At 41.7% G+C, this 21,987-nt stretch overlaps 1 protein-coding gene across 4 annotated transcripts in view; it reads left to right on the plus strand.

The window, feature by feature from the left end:
* Positions 1 to 15,415, plus strand: part of LOC122748610 (zinc finger protein 420-like) — a 28,824-nt gene extending 13,409 nt beyond the window's left edge. For all 4 annotated transcript variants that reach the window (XM_043994337.1, XM_043994338.1, XM_043994339.1 and 1 more), the window contains 3 exons: positions 1,111 to 1,237; positions 1,932 to 2,033; positions 9,303 to 15,415. In XM_043994337.1, the coding sequence (XP_043850272.1) occupies positions 1,111 to 1,237; positions 1,932 to 2,033; positions 9,303 to 11,335 (2,262 nt within the window). In that variant the 3' untranslated portion in view covers positions 11,336 to 15,415. The remainder of the gene's footprint in view (positions 1 to 1,110; positions 1,238 to 1,931; positions 2,034 to 9,302) is intronic.
* The last annotated feature ends 6,572 nt before the right edge of the window (positions 15,416 to 21,987 follow it).

A 21,987-nucleotide genomic window follows, 5' to 3' on the forward strand; every position in this document is an offset into this window, starting at 1 on the left:
GCTGATTGTAGAATTTTGTCTTTGACCTAGGAACCGTGTTTGGCTCTGACTTTGCTGGGAGTTTCCACTTGGGGAATTCCGTAAGCAGATGACTGGTGGCTTCTTTCTATTTTTACTTTGTTCTCTGGTTCTAAGACAAAGGTGTCAGACTTGTGGCCTTCAGAACTCCCAAGAGCAGCCCAAATCAGATTAAAATGTCACTGGGAAATGTTTAAATACTGTATGACAGAGAAAGTTAATTTGTGATTTTCTAAGTCAATGTACTGCCCACAGGGATCTATTTCTATTTGGGTGTGACACCCCAGTTCTAAGTAATCTAGCCGGTTTTCATGTATGATTTCAAACATGGTATCCAAGATGTTTGGAGGGATTTAGGGTCATGACTTTTAGTCATTTGGTTCTGAGATTCTCTCTCCTTGACCTGTTTTTGATACTGTGTGCCTGATATCACTCTCTTAATTTTGTTTTAATCCTTCTTTTGTCTCGGCATCTTTTTCTGTTGGGCTCATCCCAGTTTTCAGGGAGTTCAGTTCTTGAGTAAGGTTTTCTGCCATCTGTTAGAAGGCGGTAAGTCTCCTTGCCCTTTTTGCCTCCCTTGTTGTCTGTCCCATTTTCTGTTCCTTATGTCTTACTCCTTACGTCTGGCCGAGGTGTTGTTTCCTCCGAGATGGTCCTTGGCACTCAGGGATTCACCGTCAGTAGTCAGTGAGAGTTGATGAAGTGCTCCCTGTGTGCCAGTGGGCAGGGACTATTAGGGGACAGTGGAAGGAACTCGGGACGTGGAATCAAGAAGACATGAGTTTGAATCCTGCCTGAGACCGACTAGCTGTGGGACCCTGGGTGAGTCAGCCCCAGTGTCTTCATCTGGAGAATGTAGATGGATCATAGCACCTCTTTCCCAGAGTTCTGAGGTTCAGTGAGAGAATGTGTAAAAGCCGGATCCGAGCTGGCTCTCGGCGGGCTCACTCTTGACCTTGCTTCCACAGCACTTAGCACTCTGCCTGGCTTAGAGGAGGTCCTTAATAAGGCTTTGACTTGAGCTCCTTCTCCTCAATGGCACCTGGTGAAGGGACAGTCCCCGAATGATCTGGAGTGTCTTCCACGTTCCAGGTATCAGTGACATTCAAGGACGTGGCTGTGGACTTCACCCAGGAGGAGTGGGGGCAACTGGACCCTTCTCAGAGGAGCCTCTATCGGGACGTGATGCTGGAGAACTATGAGAACCTTGTCTCCCTGGGTAAGGACGACCTCTTTCTCACCCACACTCTTGACTCACTCGGTGCTAGGGGATTTCTGAAGCCTTTATCTTGAGTTCTGACTTGCTGAAATCGTGTACAAGAGTTCATGGACTCCTGGATGACCGAGAAACAGAGGGTTTCCCTTTGCTTCCCAGGTGAATAACTGCTCTTTGCTTGACGTGATTGGAGACCCCAGTGTCATTAGAGTGGTCGGAGCTTCCTCTTGCCTGTGCCCCCTCCCCCACTTAGAGAAGTCACACAGAGATCTTTCTCTGAAGGCAGAGGGAAAGTTCCTGAAGACGCCACTGTCCTGGTAGTCACTGGTTGGTTAAATAAACGATAATTAATTGGCTCTGAATGCAAATCACCCTATGACTGAAAGGCACTTTTGTACCAAAAGGAAAGAGTGCCTGCCTCACTTATTCCCTGTGGGGCTTTGGCAAAGAGAGGCCACCTCCCTGGGCCGTAGCTGCCTCATCTGTGAAACGAGGCAGCTGGACCACGTGACCTGGGAGGGTTTCTTTCCTCCCAGCTTTCGATCTATGACTCTTGGATCTTTCTGGGGATACAATAGGTTTCCTCCTCCTGAGATGTCATGAGCCTCCCTTGAAGCAGAGACCCTTTTGTTTGCCTGAGGCGTAGGGAGCTAGGACTGACTTCTTTGCTGGCTGTCTTTTGAATTTCTTTCTCCAGGGGTAGGGCTTCCAGTATCCAAACCTGATGTGATCTCCCAGTTGGAGAGAGGAAGAGTACCTTGGATGCGAGATGGAGAGATCCTAAGAGGTCTTTGTCCAGGTGAGTGAAGAAAAGCCAGACAGAAAGGAGTTGTGGTAAGCTGCAGCCCAGCCGGTCAGTTAGCAGCCAGCCCCTTGGGAGTGTTCAATCAGTCAGCTAGTGTTTGTTAAAGACCTCCTGTGTGCTGACTGCTGTGCCAGGTTCTGGGTTTCTCAGGGAGTTTACATTCTCCCAGGGGATCCAAACATGGTCAGAGATCAGGATATATAAACCCCTGAAGTTTAGATCCAGAAGATAGTGGATGGATCCAGAAAAGCTTCGTGAGGTGAGTGTCAGAGTAAAACTGCTTCTCTGAGGTGGGGGCCGGGAAGAGGAACACATCCCAGGCAGGAAGACCAACCACCTGCCAAGCTGGGGACTGGACTCCCTGTTCACATGGTCAACAAGAAGGCCAGTTTGGCCGCACCCGAGAGTAGGAAGGGAGTCTGGAAAGGGGAGTTGTGATCAGTTCTTTCCAGAGCCATGGAGAGGAGTTTCCTCTGTATGCTAAGAGCTACAGGGTGCCCCCGGACAGTTCATCATATAAACACAGTCGTGTGATGTTTGAGGAAGGCCTACTTGGCAGCTGTGGCAGGGGAGGGGAGACCAGATAAAAGAGCAAGTGTTGGCCAAGCGGGGCAGGCTCCCAGCCTTCTCCCAAAGAGAACACCCAGAGTTGTCTGATGTAATAGCCTCCTAGACTAAGAAGATGCCCATTACATATGTTAGCAAACCATGTTGCTGATGCCTCTGTCACTCTTTTTAAAAATATGTATTTTATTTGTTTTCATCAGCCCAAACCCACCTTTGCAACCTCCCACACCGACCCCCCCCTTCCCCGATTGAGAATATGAAAAAAAATAAAGCCCATTACAGACATGTATAGTTATGGTCCATGTCCAAGAAACTATTTGACTCATTCTGTACTGAGTCCTTTACCTTCTGGAGGTGGACAGAGCGTCTCATTATCAGTCTTCTAGAATCGTGATTGTTCATGATGCTGATGGAAGTTCAGCCCCATAGTGTTCCATCACATTGATATATCACAGCTTGTTTATCCAGTTCCCAATTTATGGGCACCCCCTCAGATTCACATTTTTGTGTTGTAAATACTTTTGTTTATCCTTGACTCTACCTTCTGTCTCACTCCCCTGCCACTCTTCTTCCTTTTCCCTCCTATTTCCCTGTTGAATGAAATCGATTTCTGTACCCGGCTTTGTCTGAGTGTGCTTATGTATCCCCTCCATTGGCCAGTGGAGATGTGAATGAGGTTCAGGGCTCAGTTACTCCCCCCACACACCCCCTTGTTTGTACAGATGTTTGCTTGCATACCCCGATTATGTGAGGAAATTTCCCCAAACTTTCCCTTCCCCTCTCCCTGCCAAATACCTACCCTGCTGCCCCCCCCTTCCCCCCCCCACCCAGTGTGTTCCCCTTCCCCTCTCTCTCTTAAGATCAAGATCTTAGAGAACCATTCCCAGGCCTTGTCTAATGAGACTCCCTCTGTGACCTCTGACAATGACAGGGTTCAGAGGTGACATATGGATCACATACTCTCTACCCCCCAACATTTTTTTTTTCTTGCAGGGGCGGTGAGGGTTAAGTGACTTGCCCAGGGTCACACAGCTAGTAAGTGTCAAGTTGTCTGAGGCCAGATTTGAACTCAGGTCCTCCTGAATCCAGGGCCACTGCTTTATCCACTGTGCCACCTAGCTGCCCCCTTACCCCCAATATTTTAATGTAAACAGTTTATCCTGATTTGGTCCTTTCTCATTATTCATCGATGTTGACCTTTTTGTGTCTCTTCACTCTTGTATTTGAACTTCATAGTCTCTGTGCACCTTTGGCCTTTTCATCAGCATGCTGGGAAGTCTTCTCTTTCATTAAAAGCCCATTTTTTCTGCATAACCTTGGGATCAGTTTTGCTAAGTAATTTACTCTTGGTTAAAGGCCTGTTTTTTGCCTTCTGGAATATTGTTTTCTGAGTTCTTTGCCCCTTTATACTTGTGGTTGGTAAATCCTATGTGACCCTCCCTGGGACTCCGCAGTACTTGAATTCTTTCCTTCTGGCTTCATGTAATATTTTTTCTTTGACCTGGAAACTCTGCGTTTGGGCTGGGATGTCCCTGGGAGTTTTCACTGTGGGGTTTCTTTCAGGAAGTGAACAGCGGATTCCATCTATTTCTACTCTGGCCTTTGTTTTGTTTTGTTTTTGTTTGTTTGGTATTTTTTAGTGAGGCAGTTGGGGTTAAGTGACTTGCCCAGGGTCACACAGCTAGTAAGTGTCAAGTGTCTGAGGCCGGATTTGAACTCAGGTACTCCTGACTCCAGGGCCGGTGCTCTATCCACTGTGCCACCTAGCAGCCCCGTCAAGAAATCTTAAAAGAAAACTGCCCATAGCTCTTCAAACCAACAAACAAAAACAAAACAAAACAAAGGCCAGAGTAGAAATAGATGGAATCCGCTGTTCACTTCCTGAAAGAAACCCCACAGTGAAAACTCCCAGGGACATCCCAGCCCAAACGCAGAGTTTCCAGGTCAAAGAAAAAATATTACATGAAGCCAGAAGGAAAGAATTCAAGTACTGCGGAGTCCCAGGGAGGGTCACATAGGATTTACCAACCACAAGTATAAAGGGGCAAAGAACTCAGAAAACAATATTCCAGGAGGCAAAAAAACAGGCCTTTAACCAAGAGTAAATTACTTAGCAAAACTGATCCCAAGGTTATGCAGAAAAAATGGGCTTTTAATGAAAGAGAAGACTTCCCAGCATGCTGATGAAAAGGCCAAAGGTGCACAGAGACTATGAAGTTCAAATACAAGAGTGAAGAGACACAAAAAGGTCAACATCGATGAATAATGAGAAAGGACCAAATCAGGATAAACTGTTTACATTAAAATATTGGGGGTAAGGGGGCAGCTAGGTGGCACAGTGGATAAAGCAGTGGCCCTGGATTCAGGAGGACCTGAGTTCAAATCTGGCTTCAGACAACTTGACACTTACTAGCTGTGTGACCCTGGGCAAGTCACTTAAAGCCCATTGCCCTGCCCCCCCCCCCCCCCAAAAAAAATTCTTGAAATACAATGTCTAGACTCTTTTTGGTCATGGTGTTTAAGTATACCAATGATTCTTAAATTTTTTCCACTTGATCTGTTTTCCAGGTAAGTTGTTTTTGCCGTGAGATACCTCACATCATCTTCCATTTTTCTAGTATTTTGACTCTGTTTTAATAGCTCTTGTCTTATGGAATCATTAGCTTAAAATTCTTGCTTCTTCTTTTTGTTTTTGTTTTTGTTTTTTTAGTGAGGCAGTTGGGGTTAAGTGACTTGCCCAGGGTCACACAGCTAGTAAGTGTAAGTGTTAAGTGTCCGAGCCCGGATCCGAACTCAGGTCCTCCTGACTCCAGGGCCGGTGCTCTATCCACTGCGCGACCTGGCTGCCCCTTGCTTCTTCTTTTCCAAGCATTCTAACTGGGTTTCTCTGCAAGCTGTGTTTTTCACTGAGGATTTGCTTTTGTAGGTGTTTCTTCAGGGTTTTTGTCCTGAGCATACTTGCCACCATAATAGCTCATTATGGAGAGGTTTTTTGTTGTTGTTGTTTTCGTTGTTTTTTTAACTTTTTGCTTGTCCATTTTTCGAGCCTTCTCCCTGACGTAAGACTTAAGTCAGGGCTAGGTTCTGTGGTGCTCCTTGAGGGAAAGTCAGGGCTCATCCTGTTTCTGCTCTCTTGGGGTATTGAGTATCGTGCTCCAGCATCTCAGGGACAGATCAGGCTTTCAGTGCTCCCAAAGGGGTCTGATCCAGGAAAAAACTCTTGATTATTGATTGCCCCCCTAGTCTGACTTTGGCATCTTCCTGACCTGGATTTAGGTCTGAGTAAAGGGTTGTTGCTAGGCTCCACCCCTATAAGCCAGCTGGGAAAACCTGCTGGCTCAGAGTGGGGTTGGAAGCCTTTCCTTTGGTCTGGGATTCCTGCCCTGGTGGTTGGTCTTCAGGCTGAGTTACATGCTGCAAATGAGACCCTGATCTGCATGCAAGGCTCTGGACCACACTGAAATTCCTCTTTTTCTTGGCATGCCAGTATTCTGCCCATGGTATTCCTGTTCAAGGAGATGCCATTCCTGTGTGCAGATCCCCTTCTCAGTGGCTTGGGTCTGTGACCCAAGCCTGGATAGTGAACCACAAAGCTATATATTGAACAGTATCGAAATGAAAAGGTACATCAGCTTCTGTGTCCATTTGTTAAATTTTTGTGATTATCCCAGATTGTTTATTTTTTCAGTTGTTGTCACTGTGTATGTTATTGTTTAGATGATGCATTTTTCACTTGGTATCACCTCATACAACTCTTTCCATATATCTTGGTAACCTTGTTACTTCTTTTTAGACTTCTTATATATTTTTATATGTCTATAATAATATTGGTTTGGTTATTCCCTATTAGGCACATGGGTTGTTTCTAGTATTTTTACTCTTAAAAAATACTACTATGAATGCTCTGCATAGACAGGTCTTATATATGTGTGTGCGTGTGTGCGTGTGTGTGTGTGTGTGTGTGTATATTTTTTTTTTTGGTTGATCTTATGGTATATTGCCATAATACTTTCCAAAGTTTTTAAGTCATAATTCCATCATATGTGTAGTTGTGTGTCTGTTTCTCCACAGCCCTACCTACATCAAATTGTTTCTCATATTTTGACAATTAGAAAGGAATTTAGGAAGGTTGGAGCAGGTAAAAGTCATTGTAAATCAAAAAAGTCAAAGTAATGATGTACTCTAGGGTTCTCACTACCCTCCCATCCAAAAAAGTCTTTAAAAAACCCACTTAAATATTCCTTACCCATAGGCAAAGTGAACAGAAACTGCCCCTGGCCTACACCATGACTGCCCTCCTTATTGTAGTTTTGAAAGTTGCGTGGATGGTGAGGGTAGGGCAGGCAATTCATGTCTCCCCACTTCCATCAGTATTCTGGGCCACAAGAAAAGATAAGTGAATGCCTCTGAGTGTTAGATCTTAATTAAGTTTTTTTTTTAGGGTCAGTATTGATAGTTTGTCTTTGTTTTGGGTCATTGCTTTCCTTTTACCACTTGCTGTTAGGTTTCTAAGAGGAAAGAAGCTTGAGAGGCCATCAACCAATGGGAATCATCTCTACACCATGTCTGACAGATGGTCAATTCAGCATTTCCTTGGGAACAGTTAATGAGACAATCCCTTCCAGTTTTCTGTTGCCCTAATTGTAAGGAAGCTTTTCTTTTTTAAATCAAGCCTAAGCATCTGTCACCACTCTGGGGCAGAGAACAATCCTAACCCCTCATCCATGTGAATATCCTTCACTACTCCACAGCTTCCTTAAAGAAGACTTCACTTCTCAAGCCTCCCTACCTTAGCCTCTCTTTCAGCAGTGTCCTCACTTCTTATTTTAATAAGAGGTTTGGGGCCATCTGTTGGCACAACTCTTGTTTCCCTCTTTGAGAACTGATGGAGGCTTTAATCATTCCTGACAATCTCAGAACATGAGGTGTGAAGTCTCACCTCTGTTCTGGCCCCATCAGGTCAGTTGTTGAGTCAGTGAGCATTTCAGAGCCCACTGTATGCCAGCTAGAGATACAAAGACAAAAGAGAAACAGTCCCTGCTTCTTGGAAACAACATGTGCATATACACATGTACACAATACATACACAGTATTTGGGGAGGGATTAAGAAAGATCTTGTTGAAGAGAGGGCTTTGAGCTGAGCTTTGAAGGAACCTAGAGATTGTAAAGGGCAGAAGTGAGGAGGAGTCACATTGCAGGTAGGAAGCCAGCTGTGCAAATGCAGAGATAGGAAATGGAATAGCATGTGGGGGACTTATAAGGAGACTGTGTGAAGAATAATAAAAAATAAGTTTGGAAAGGTACGTTGGAGCCAGGTTGTAATGGCCCTTCAAGAGTTGATATTGGATCCTATTGATAATTGGGAGGCACTGCAATTTATTATACAGGGAACTGACATGGTTAAACCTGTGCTTTCAGAATATCACCTTAACAACTGTGTGTAAGCTGAATTAGAAAGGGGAAAGATATGAGACAGGGAGGATAATTGGAAGGTTCTTACAGTAGTTAAGGTAGAGAGTTATTAAAGGCCATGGTGGCCTGTGAGTAGAGAGGAGAGGATGAATGAAACAGATTTATAGAAGTAGAGTCAAAATCTATAGTACTTGCAACTGATTAAATATGTAGGAATAAGAATAAGGAATCAAATGTGAACCTGAATGACTGGAAGGACGGTGGTGTTCTCATTTGGGACTGAGATGTTTAGAAGAGGGGCTGTTTTGGGAGTCAAGATGAGTTCTGTTTTGAACACGATTGAGTTAGAGACACCCAGAGCATTATTAATATATGCCCAGTTTTAAGCTCATAGGAATTACTTAGTAAATCCTTTTTTCCTTATTTGTTGCATATTAGACATGGTGATGTGGGACTGGAGCTAAGAAGAGAAGCTAGAGATGGTTGTATGAGCTTGGAAGTTAACTCCATGAAGGGGATAATTGAATAATTGATGAGAGACTGTAGAGAGAAAAGGCAAGATGTTCTAGGATAGAAGGGTGAGGTATGCCTACATATATACATAATAATTCAGAAAAGGAGACTCAGGCAGGTGGGAGGAGAGCCATGAGAGAGCAGCTTCATAAAAAATAATTACTGAAAAATAATTTTTAGATTTGGCAATGAAGATGTCATCGATGATTTTGGAGAGGGTAGTTTCAGTGGAGTGATAAAGTTAGAAGCCAGAGACAGAGAAGAGGAAGTAGAGGCACTTTCTCAAGGAATTGAGCAAAGAAGGAGAGGAGAGTTAAAGTTTGATTCCTGTCAGTGATGGTAAGATATAGTGAAGTTCTTTTTTTTTTTTTTTTTTTTGAAGAATGGTAGATGGAGGGAGGGAGGGAGAGAGAGCAGCAAGAAAGGAACCCTTAGATAAGGAAAGATTGAAGATAAATGAGAATGTGGATGATAATGTGGGCAATTTGTTGGAAAGGGGGGGAGGCTGGGATGAAGGGCAAATGTAGAGGGGGTTTATCATCCTTAGTGAGCTGAAGGTGCACTTTTTGGACAGAATGTACTAAGGGGGGAAGGGTGATAGTAGGAGAGGGGAGAGCCCCAGGGTGTGAAATGAGTAAGGGAGAAGAAAAAGCTTCAAATGAATGAGCACTCTCCATATTGTTCATCCTCCTCCTTTATGGGGGAAATAGAACCTAGAAGTTAGCACTGAGAATGTGTATATTTATACTTTTTGTTTGCTTCCATTCAAGAGACTACATCTGAAACTGTGGACTCTCCAAAGCAGAGTATTTATATAAGAGTACCATCCCAGGGACGACTCAAAAAGGATGATCCCAAGATGGAAAAGATGTGGGAAAGTGACGTCAGGCTAGAGAGGAAGAAGAGCAACCAGAGGAAACAATCCAGACAAGTAACAATCACTCCAAAAAATCTTGGCAAACAGAGGCATTTCCATGAAAGTAATACACGTGGGAGAAAGTTTAGTTCAGGTTCAATCTTTGTTTCAAAACAGAATGTTCCTTCAGGGAAAAGTCACCAGAATTATGGTACACAAGGAAATAGCATCAAACTAATTTCAGACCTAGTTAAACATAGTAAAGTCTCTAAAGGGAAGACCCTTTCTAAATATAATTGTAAGAAGTCATTCAGTTATCACTCAGACTTTGTTCAGTTTCATCCAATGCATTCTGGAGACAAACCATGTAAATGTAATGAATGTGAGAAAGCCCTTAATAAGAGCTCACATCTTGCTGAAAACCAGAGAATTCATCCCGGAAAGAAAAATGAATGTGAGAAAGAGTTAAACCATGGTGGAAGCTTGTCTCAAAACAAGAGGGTTAATATTGGAGAGAAACCTTTTAAATGTCATTATTGTGGCAAGGCTTTTAGCAACAACTCAAGCCTGATTCTGCATCTAAGAATTCATACTGGTGAGAAGCCCTTTGAATGTAATGAATGTGGCAAAGCTTTCAGCCAGAGGGGAAACCTCAATGAACATAAGAAAATTCATACTGGAGAAAAACCCTTCAAGTGTAATGAATGTGGCAAAGCCTTCAGCAGCAATTCTAGCCTTACTTTACATCAAAGAGTTCACACAGGAGAAAAACCTTTTAAGTGTAATGAATGTGGGAAAGCCTTCAGCCAGAGGGGAAACCTCAATGAACATAAGAGAACTCATACTGGAGAAAAACCTTTTGAGTGCAATGAATGTGGCAAAGCGTTCAGCCAGAGGGGACACCTTACTGAACATCAGAGAATTCATTCTGGAGAAAAACACTTTGAATGCAGTGAATGTGGGAAAGCCTTCAACCATAGAGTGTCCCTTATTGATCATCAGAGAATTCATACAGGAGAGAAACCCTTTGAGTGTAATGAATGTGGGAAAGCCTTCAACCAGAGAGGACACCTTAATGAACATAAAAGAATTCATACTGGAGAGAAACCTTTTGAATGTAATGAATGTGGAAAAGCCTTCATCCATAAGGGAAGCCTTACTGAGCATCAGAGAATTCATGCTGGAGAGAAACCCCTTGAATGTAATGAATGTGGCAAAACCTTCAGCCATCGGACTTCCCTTTATTCTCATCTGAGAATTCATACAGGAGAGAAACCCTTTGAATGTAATGATTGTGGGAAAGCTTTCAGCCATAATGCATCTCTTATATATCATCAGAGAATTCATACTGGGGAGAAACCTTTTGAATGTAATGAATGTGGGAAAACCTTCAGCCATAGGAGATCCCTTCTCCATCATCAGAGAGTTCATACCGGAGAGAAACCCTTTCAATGTAATGAGTGTGGGAAAGCCTTTAGCCAGCGAGGGAACCTTTTTTATCATCAGAGAATTCACACTGGAGAGAAACCCTTTGAATGTAATGAATGTGGAAAAGCCTTCAGTCATAGTACATCCCTTATTTATCATCATAGAGTTCATACTGGTGAGAAACCCTTTGAGTGCAATGAATGTGGAAAAGCATTCAGCCAGAGGGGGCAACTTAATAAGCATCAAAGAATTCATACTGGAGAGAAACCTTGTAAATGTAATGAATGTGGGAAAACTTTCAGTCAGACAGGACACCTTCTTAGACATCAGAGAGTTCATACTGGAGAGAAACCCTTTGCATGTAATAAATGTGGCAAGTCCTTCAGCCAGAGGGGAAGCCTTGTTCTACACCAGAGAATTCATACTAGAGAGAAACCCTTTCATTGCAGTGTGTGTTCAAAAGCCTTCAGTCATAGGACATCCCTCATTTGTCACCAGAAAATTCACAATGGAAAATAAGCCAATGAATATAATGAATTTGGAAACTCCTAAAGCTTTGATCATTCATGATGACCATTATAAAGGTCTTGTGGTGGATAGAAGCTATAAAGAACCAACTAATTTGATAAATCTTAGCCATGGGAACACCCTACTAAATACCAGAAAATTCATAATGGGCAACCCATAAGTATAATGACTGTCAGACTGCCTTGAGCACTACCTGAGCCCTTCAAGAGCTAAAAAATTCACGTTGAAGAGAAACCATATAAAAGTCATAACTGACAAAACCTTTGATGACATCACAGACTTTATGTTGGAGATTAATGATTAATGATGGGGATGGAATATTCTGAGGAAGGCTTCATGAAGAACTGCCACTTGTCAAATCCTGTATAGTTAAGATGGGAGACTTCACCACCAACTACATTATCTTTTGGCTTAAGAGATAAAAAAGCATACCTCCCGGGGGCAGCTGGGTGGCACAGTGGATAAAGCGCCAGCCCTGGATTCAGGAGGACCTGAGTTCAAATCGGACCTCAGACACTTGACACTAGCTGTGTGACCCTGGGCAAGTCACTTAACCCTCACTGACCTGCAAAAAAAACAAACAAACAAACAAACAAAAAAGCATACCTCCCTTTATCACCCTTCCTGTAATACACATTAGCTGCCTACAGTAACAAGTTCTGCAATAAGTATGCTCAAGCAGGATCTGAAAAGGCATTTATGTAACCAAGGTTACAAAAATGTTTAGTAAAACCACTAAAGTGTTATATTTATTTACTTGTAAGGGATTCTCTTCTCCCCATACTTTTCTTTAATTTTTCCCTTTAAAAATTTTAAACTTACTATCCAACAACAAAAAATACAGTTGCACACGTGAGGTAATAAAATATTATGAAACTGTAGACCCCATTCTTTGTAGTTTGTTCAACAAAAGCTGTGTACATTCACTTCAGCAGGTCAGTCAGTGGTGGGCTGTCTGCCATTTACTACCTTTGTGGCCTTTGGTAAGTCACTCAACCCCTCTCTGTATAAAGAGTAATTTCCCAGTAGGAGTTCAGTGCTTAACAGTTCCTCCTATTTCTATTGAGGGTCCCAAAAGCATTCTTCTGATCACCCAGGTGTACAGCCTTGGTGTCATCTTTCCTTCTCTATCCTCTTCTCCTAGTCATTATGACCTGTGGTTTCCACTTCCATGTCCTCTTTCCCCTCAGGTTATACCCTACTTTGGAACTTTAGAACATCTCACTTGGACTACTGTAGTAGCTTTCTGATTGTTCTCCCTGTCCCCTCTCTTCTTGAAAAGAACAGTTTTATCCAGGTGGTGGGCTCAGAGAGGCAGATGGCAAGCCTTTGTGGAGTAGAATTTGAAGAAGTGCAGCCTCTAAGTGTAGATGGCTTTTTTCCATCCTGAAGTAATGGAAGGGTCAAATGGAGGGAATTAAGAAAAAACATTGGTGCAGGCAAAGTATAAAGGCAGGTCTTTGGAGTGGAATAAGTTATTGTATCATGTATGTGGCTTGAGGATAAAAAGCTGAAACAGACTCTGTAGGGAGTATTTGTTTTAAAGGCTATTAATTAGTATGTGAGAAATGAAAAAAAAAAATCCAGTCTGAGTTTTTTCTTAGCAATCAGTTATCTCCTTTAACATGCATATTTGTTGTAAGTTGTCATTGCTGCTGGGTAAGACAAATTCCCTCCCTCTCCTACCCAACCTCTTGCTGAAAATCCAGTAGAGAGAAAGCTTGAAAAAGGGGAGAAGAGGACAGAAAGGACAAAGCTCCCTCTAGTAGACCATAGAAGGGAGAGCTTCTGAAGAGTCCATATACCCTGATTCTTAGTTGACAATCAGGTATGAGGCAGCCCCAGTCACTAGAGACCAATCGGGTTTTTTGTTGTTGTTTGTTTCGTTTTGTTTTGTTTTTTCCATCCTCCCAGAAATACCCTGGGGCAAATGTCTAGTTCCATGAGATGCTCCGAAATTTCATCAAATGGATGAATGGATGGAAATTTGTCAAATCATGCAAGGTTCTTCTGATCACCTCTGCCACAAATAGAGTTATGTCTTGTGTTTAAAAAAAGTTTCTATTGTTTTTTTCTCTTAACTTTAAATCATCAACAAATGCTGTTTTTTCAGACTTTATTTGAACATCTTCATATAGTGTAGATTTTTTTTGTTTGTGTGCTGTAATATGTTGATAATATTGTTTATGAGTACCCACATTTCATTCCTACAATAAACCCTGCTTAGTTATTGGAAAGTAAACTCCCAGAGGGCATGGACTGTTTTTCTTTTTATCCCCCAACGCCGTGTCTGGCATTTAGTGCTAATCACTAGGTGATTAAATAATACTTGTTGATTGATGATGAATAATTATGTTTCCATAATTTATAAACTAATATTTAATATTTTGCATGCATATCAAATAGAAAATGTATATGATTTTATTTTCTAGCATTGTTTTGCTGAAATTTGCTCATTTAATGCAGTACCAATCAGAATTTTAAAGGGTATTATTATTCATAAAGCTGAATAAGAGGATGATGAAATGTACATGGAAAAATCAGAGTTTCACATGGCCAGTGAGGGCTTCCTTCACCAAGTTGATCACTTGGCCTCCTTGTCAGTCCTATATCTGGAATGTGGCCACCTCCTATTTGTGTCTTTTTGGCAGTTATAAGACCTCAAAAAATAACCTGTAGGCCTCTGGAGCTGAGTAAGCAGACAGAAAACAGCTACAGGATACTTGTGTATGCTCTGAAGTAAAGACCCAATGCCACAATTAGATATGCCCAGAAGCAGACTCACCGAGTTTTTGTTTTTGTTTTTGTTTTCCTTTAACAGGGCAATGAGGGTTAAGTGACTTGCCCAAGGTCACACAGCTAGTAAGTGTCAAGTGTCTGAGGCCGGATTTGAACTCAGGTCCTCCTGAATCCAGGGCCAGTGCTCTATCCACTGTGCTACCTAGCTGCCCCCAGGCTCACCGAGTTTTATTTGAGGGATATTAGACTATGAGCTCCCTGAGAACAGGAACTCCTTTACTTTTCCTCATAGCCCTGGTGCTAAGCACCTGGCACATGGTAGGTGCTTAATATTTATTGACTAACCCATTGGTAGGAGTAAACTAGCTTATACCCAATTGATGTTTTTACACTAAATACTTTCCACATTTTAGATAAACTTTAGGATTTTTGAACCATAACTTTTATTATAATTAACATCATCCCTGAGGTTGGGGGGTTAATGAACTTTATTAGCATGAGAGTGGTGAACCTAAGTCTGCTATTTAGAGATTCTCTGAATTGCAAGGCTGGGAGTACCCTAGTCCCTGTGCTCTCAGAGCCACGATTCTTATGAATTAGGTAAATGAATACGAAATATATTCAAAGAAAATAAAAAGTAATTTCAGGAGGAAGACTCATTAGAGAAATCACAAGAGGCCTCAGAAGTTAGTCTGTGGTTGTTGTCTTTTATTCTCAAAGAGGACCAAAATGGCATCACTATGTTGGGGTCAAAGTACAGTGTGTGTTGTGACTGGCTAATCAGACCAATTTGAGCTTGGAAAATTTTGGCATAGGTTGGGCACAAAAAGTCCATATGAACATTTGTAGTGAAGATGTCTCTAAATTTGCAAAAATCACATTTCAGTTACTGCAATTTTGTTTTGCTCATTAATGCGGGCACACCATTCTGGGCAATCATGTACCAGTGTTTCCCATGTCCCACAATTGACTCTGTAGTTCCTTTTGGGGGGGGGTAGGTGTAGGAGGGCTGGGGAAGCAATCAGAGTTAAGTGATTTGCCCAGGATCACACAGCTAGTGTCAGAGGTGAGATTTGAACTCAGGTCCTCCTGACTCTTAGCTGGCCCCAGTTCCATAGTTCTTCAGAGAGAGACCCTGAAAGTTTCCTTGTATTGCTTCTTCTTACCTCTATGTGAGCACCTTCCTTGTATTGCTTCTCTGTAAAATAGTCTTTTAGGCCAATATACATTTGGCACTTGGACAGCGTGGCCAGCCCATCAGAGTTGCATGCCCTGTAGGAGAATTTGAACACTTGGCAGTTGAGCTTGAGAAAGGACCTCATTGTCAACTATGTGCCAAGAAAACCAAAGAATATAAGAGCTGGAGATGGTGAGCAAGAGCATTTCAGACATGGGGAACAGCCTGTGTGGAGACATGTAGTGTATGGGCCACTTTGGCTGGCCCATAGAGAGAGGAGTAATGGAAAATCAGTCTGTAGAGATAGCTTTGAGTCTGATTGTGAAAACCTTTACATGGCAACAAATGGAAGAATTCAGGGACAAAAGATACATGCTTTATTCCTTAAAATAGAAAATGTCCTTGATTGAAATCAAGAAGCAGCCCTGGTTTCAGTAAACAGCACTGATGAAAGGTGGCGAGGACCTGAACAATGGTGGAAGCTGTGCTAGTTAATAGATTGATAGTAGAAAGACATTGTAGAAGTCAGATCAACAAGGCTTAGCAAATTATGGGATACAAGTTGGTGAGGGAGAGGAAAGTCAAGTACAATGACAAAATTGTGAACCTCAGTGACTGACAGGATAGTAAGGTCCTCCACAGAAATACAGAATAGGTGGTATAGGAGGTTGAGATTGAGAGAAATTTTAGAATAATTTCCATGTAGTGTAGAGTAGACAGTTACCTAGAAGTAAAGGATGCTTTGCAGATTAGTCATGGAAAAGGTAAATAATGGGTGTTACTTATGGTTGAGTGTTGGCAAGGCATGATCAGTGTTTAGACGAAATGTGAGGATAGCTGATGTCATAGTTCAGTTGGTCAATCACAGCATAAATAAGGATTGATGGATGGAGGGAAGAGAGATATTCAGCAGAACTACAGGTCGTGGTAAGGACCAATTACAGGTTTAGGAGTAAAGCAGAGGGAGATTATGAAGGACAGAAGATTGTGGTCAGAAAAAAGATTTTGAAAGTTCTGGATCATGGAGATGGAAGAGAGTGTTGGTTAGATCAAGGCTATGACCATCCCTATGCAAGGCTGAGGTAGAATGAAGACAAAATGAAGGTCCTAGAGATTTATCAGGAGGTTGGGGTGTTTGAAGGGAAGAGTTGTATCAAAGTTCTTGTAGTGAATATGAGGGTGAAAAGACTCAACTGAGTACCATACTTTTTTTTTTCTTTTTTTTTTGGTGAGGCAATTGGGGTTAAGTGCCTTGCCCAGGGTCACACAGCTAGTAAGTGTCAAGTGTCTGAGGCAGGATTTGAACTCAGGCCCCCCTGACTCCAGGGCCAGTGCTTTATCCACTGCACCACCTAGCTGCCCCCAGGTAACATACTTTTTGAGAAAAGAGAATGACTGGGGAAGCCTATAGTTGATTATGACAAGAAATTAGACTGATATGAAGATGGATGGAGTGAATCTAAGAGCAGTGATTGCTGAATGTTGGTGGCAAAGTTGCAATCTGGAAATGAGGATAAAGTATTTGTACCATGTCCATAACTTTTGGGGGGGGGGCAATGAGGGTTAAGTGACTTGCCCAAGGTCACCCAGCTAGTAAATGTTAAATGTTTGGAGCTAGATTTGAACTCAGGTCCTCCTGAATCCAGGGCTGGTGCTTTATCCACTCGTAACTTCTAATATGATAGGAATTAGATTATTTTCTCCAATCTTTCAAAACTTCCCCAAACTTCCCCCTAGAAATAAAGTAATTGCAGTGGCCTTATCAGACCAGGACACTAAGAAATCTAGTAAGGTAACAACAGCCTGATGAATTAACATCCCAAAAAGCTAATCTCTAATCCATAATGTGCACCCTCAACCCTCCCTACCCTGCCTGATGTAATTTGACCAATGGGTTTGTGCTCTGGGATCCACTCAGCAGTTTCCATTCTGCCCCTGTCTCCATCCAACATTCTTTGACAATGAGCATTAGAGCAAACTGTCCCCTTCTCTCCCCTCACAACCTAAAACTTCTGAATTTAGAAAACAAAGTGCCAATTGAATTAATATACAAATTTCCTCTTGGGGAAGGGAGTTGGGGAACTATGTTGCAAACGCCAAAACAGTAGTTAAATTTTACACACTCAATGATAAATTTTGCAGGCAACCAGAAGTCCTTCAAACAAATTTGAATAACGAGACTATCCTGCATTCACTAGAAACCACAGAAGGGGGGATGGAATTGTGTTCTAAAGAGCAAAAGTGCTCAAAAACCAACCCAAGGTGACATCCCCTGCCTTCTGTTGGTCATTTTCACTTTATCTGATACATCTTATTTGTATATAACTGTTTTCATGTTGTCTCTCCCATTACACTGTGAGCTTAATAAATGCCTGTTGACTGACTGGCACCCTACAATCCTGAGCCTAATAATGAAAAAAAGTGGATATTCAGGGAGGGGTATTTGAAACATTCCTATTAAAAACAACTCCCCAAAACCTAGATGTGAGCAGATTATTCATTCTGCAAAAAATTCCAAGAAGTAGAATCATAGGAAAGGTAAAGATAGCAGGGAGAACACAGTCAACAAAATGAATTACCCCAGAATAAAAGAGGGAAAAACCTAAGAGAAAGACATCTATAGTATGAAAAATAAAATCACACAAGCAAAAAAGTAACAGCAGATGGACCATTAAAAGATTAACATATAAGGAGATTTTTAGGAAATAGACCTTAAATAGAAGTGAAGGTGGAAACCCCAAGGCTGGAAATACACGTGGAATAAACTTCAGTACCTTGCCTTCAGGTGAATCTTTGGATTTTTTTTTTTTTGAGAGAGAGAGAGAGGGAGAGGGAGAGGAGAGGAGAGGAGAGAGTGTAAGCTGAAAACAGGTTGTTAACAAAGGGAGGAATAGGATAAAAGGGAATTTGTCTATGGTAAACAATGAAGGGAAAATAACTCCTGTAGTCTTTGAAGAAGAGAAGCTTTATTGTTGTCTTTAGACAACTTCTCCCTAACCTGCTCAATAGAATGTAAATGTGTATGGAACTCTTCTCATTGGTGGAGATTGCTTCCTAAATGATCCTTTCCTGCACGAGAGGCAGGGATCTTGAGAGCTTGAAACAAGAGAGTTGGCATGACAGTAAAGCATACTTGTACGAGTCTATTCCTTATGTTTGTGTATCTATACGTTTTCCACTAATCACTTGCATGCAATAATTAATAAAAATAGGTCAGTGTCATTGTTAAAAAAAAAAAAAGAGAAGCTTTAGGGGACTGTAGGAAATGATGAAGGGAAAGGTTGAAATAGAGATTCAGTAGATAATGCAGTTAATATCTAACACCCAAGCAATACCTGCAGACTTCCAGGATGTAATTCCTTCCTCAGTTATGTGCCTGGTTCACAATCTTTCTTCATCAACTCCTGCCCTCCTACTAAGACTCTTCAACATACATATTGCTACTCCCTCAAATACACAAACCTTCTAGTTCCTCAATTTTATTTCCCTTGATATACTGCTCTACCCCACCTCAGCCACACACAAAGATGGCCATACCCTTGATTGTGACATCACCCCCAAATGCATCATTTCCATGTATATGAACTTTGAAATTCCCTCATCTGATATGTCTATTCTCTGACTTTCAATACCAAAGCCTAATCTTCCACATAGTGACCTCCAATTCCTCAATCCCTCCCACTAGTTTTCTCCAAGTTTATTACCCCTGCACTATTTACAGTCTCCTTTTCTCATCTTAACCCCTTGGTGAACCAGTTCAACTCTATGGTGCCCTTGAGTCTCTTGCCCATTTATCATATAGCTGATTATGCCCTGTCAAACCTTAGCCTTAGATCACTCCCACCATTCACTGCCTTCATTCCTACACATGTACTCCCGAAGTAAGGTAGAGAAAATCATGCAACTATCCAGACTGGGTCCACTACAAATTTATCTTACATTACCTCAACTGGGCCCTTATTCAGCAAGGCAATCCTTTTGTACCTCCTTAATTAAATCACTATTCCATTCCACATAGCAGTTTTCCCAGACCTTTTTACTCCTCTTCAAACTTCCATGCCTTCCTATCTTCCCACCCTCTTGGCTGAGAACCTTGCCTCAGAAAAAGAAAAGCCACTTGGTGAAAACACCCCTTTTGCCCTCCTTATCTCACATCATCTGAATGCCTTCTGCTAAACCCAACCCCTCTACCTACACAAGTAATCCTAATCTCTCCTCTAGCAGATTGCCCCGTGTCAATCCAACTCTTTATCTTTAATCTTTCCATGTCTGCAGCTGCTTCCCTATCATCTACAAACATGCTCAGTCCTCCCCACCCCCATCCTCAAAAAATCCTCATTTGATCCATTCATTCCCAGTAACTACTATCCCATATTGTTCTTGCATTTTATGGCAGAATTCCTGGAGAAGGCCATCTACAATAGATGCCTCCACTTTCTCTCAGCTGCAGTTTGGCTTCTCATCTCATCAGTCAACCAAAATATCTGAAATCTTTATCTCATAATTTTAAGAAACAGGAGGGCTTATGTTCCAAGTCAGGTCCTCATGGATTCTTTTTAAGATTCTTCTTTCAGCCTTTGATGGCATTGTTCCTATCAGATACAAAGTTCAGTACAAACAGTGGTATATGAAAGCTTAAATTCTCTCAAGTTTTAGGTGAATTATGGGCATTATTCTTATAGCTCTGTTGTTTGTAGGATCAAAACCATAAGGCTTGAGCTGGTTTTCACCAGGTGAACTAGTTACTGGAAAAGCAAAGTTAGGAGATTGTACCATGTGGCTCTCCTATGGAGTTCCCTATAAAGTCTATTTAACAAGGTTTGTCTCCTTAAGGGATGTATGTGACTCTGCTTATACTCTTTGTCATTCTAAGTGTTGCATATCCCTGATGGCCAGATGTTTTCTCACCTCATCCCTTTGATGCCTTTTAAGGCAAGACTATCATTCCATCCAGAAGATCCTGGGGGTTGAGAATTTCAGGATCAATGGGGCATTGGGAAGGATTCATTAAGTTAAAAATAGCATAAGTAGCTCCACTTTGCCTTTTATCCACAATTTTGTGAATTTATTTCAACCTCTTGTAAATTACCTGATTTTGGAAGATTACTCCCTCTCCCAACTGTCAACTGACTTAAGGGATGTCACAAAACTACTCTATCACCTTAGTATCTCCCAGTTCCCTTTATCAATATCTCATTCCCTAAATCCTGTTTGTTTTTTCACTCACCTTTGTCTATTAGCTGTGTAGAAACCAAGTTTCTGGGTACTTGGTGCTACCAAGATGCTAGGACCCAATTTATTTCTGCAACTGCATGCACTGTTAAATAAAACATTGTCTGAATGTCATTCAGTGTCTTTATTCCACTGTAACAGAAGAGGAGGTGAAGGTCATGGTGCTTAAGCAGTGGGAAAACAAGACCTTCATCCCCTCTGATTGTCCCAGTCTGGTAGCTTTTAAGATGTAGGCTATGCAGCCAAAGGAAATGCTGTTTACCACAGTGCCCGGCACAGTAGGTGCTTAATAAATGCTTCTTGATTGATTGGAAAGAGGCTGCTTCTACCAACATAGTGGGGGAATACGTCTACTCCTATAAGTAGGTCTGTCTATTTTGAGGAACCTGGCATATACAAAGCCATTACATAAGATATCATAGCCCAAAACAGAAGAGAAACCTGATATGGAAAATAGATCAAGGAGAGATAATTTGAAAAGCACTGGACTACCTGAAAACCATGACCAAAAAATGAGCCTAGACATTATATTTCAAGAAATCATAAGAGAAAACTGCCCAGATATCTTAGAACCAGAGGGCAAAGTGGAACTCAAAAAAATCGATTGGTCATCTCCTGAATGAGACCCTGAAATGAAACCTTCCAAGAACATTGACTGCCAAAATTCTGAACTCCCAGGTCAAAGAAAAATATACTGCGAGGCAGGTAGAAAGGAAAAAAATGAAGTATCAAGGAGCCACAGTCAGCATCACAAACTTTAGCAGCCTCCACTTTAAAGGAACAGAACAGATATTTTGGAACACAAAGGACATAGGTTTACTACCAAAAATAACTTAACCAGTAAAACTGAGCATAATCCTACAGGAGGATAAATGAATCTTCAATGGAATAGAGAATTTTCATTTTCCTAAAGAAAAGATCAGAGCTGGAGAAAAACTTTGAAATACAAAGAAGTCAAGAAAATTCTTAACAGGTAAACACAAAAGAACAGTCATAAAGGACTAAACAGTTATTAACTTCTTCCTACATTCCACTATAGGAGAGATGATACATCCATCTCCTCAGAGCTCTGTCATCACCAGGGGTCATACAGGGAGTTGAATTAGGCAGAGGAGATAGCAATGCTTCTGTTATGTTTTAATGTCTAGACTTTCAATGTTGGATGGCTTTAATGTTGAGGCTCCCTGGAAAGGGAGAGAAAGGAATACACCAAAGGGAAAGGGGAAGGATGAGGAAATTTACTCATATAATTGGGTTATGCAAGTAGAAATCAGTACAACCAATGAAATAGAGCTGAGGAGTGGGGGACACATGAGCCTTACTTCCATCCAAACTGATCAAAGGAGGAAAGAAAAAACACACACACATACACAGAGTTAGGGACAGAGAAACATTTCATTCAACAGAAATAGGAGGGAAAGTGAAAAAAGATAAAAGGGAGACTAAAGTAAGGGATGGAACAGCTAGGTTGCTCAGTGAATAGAGCTCTGGGCTT

Source organism: Dromiciops gliroides, chromosome 3 (genome assembly GCF_019393635.1).
Source record: "Dromiciops gliroides isolate mDroGli1 chromosome 3, mDroGli1.pri, whole genome shotgun sequence".
Lineage (NCBI taxonomy): Eukaryota > Metazoa > Chordata > Mammalia > Microbiotheria > Microbiotheriidae > Dromiciops > Dromiciops gliroides.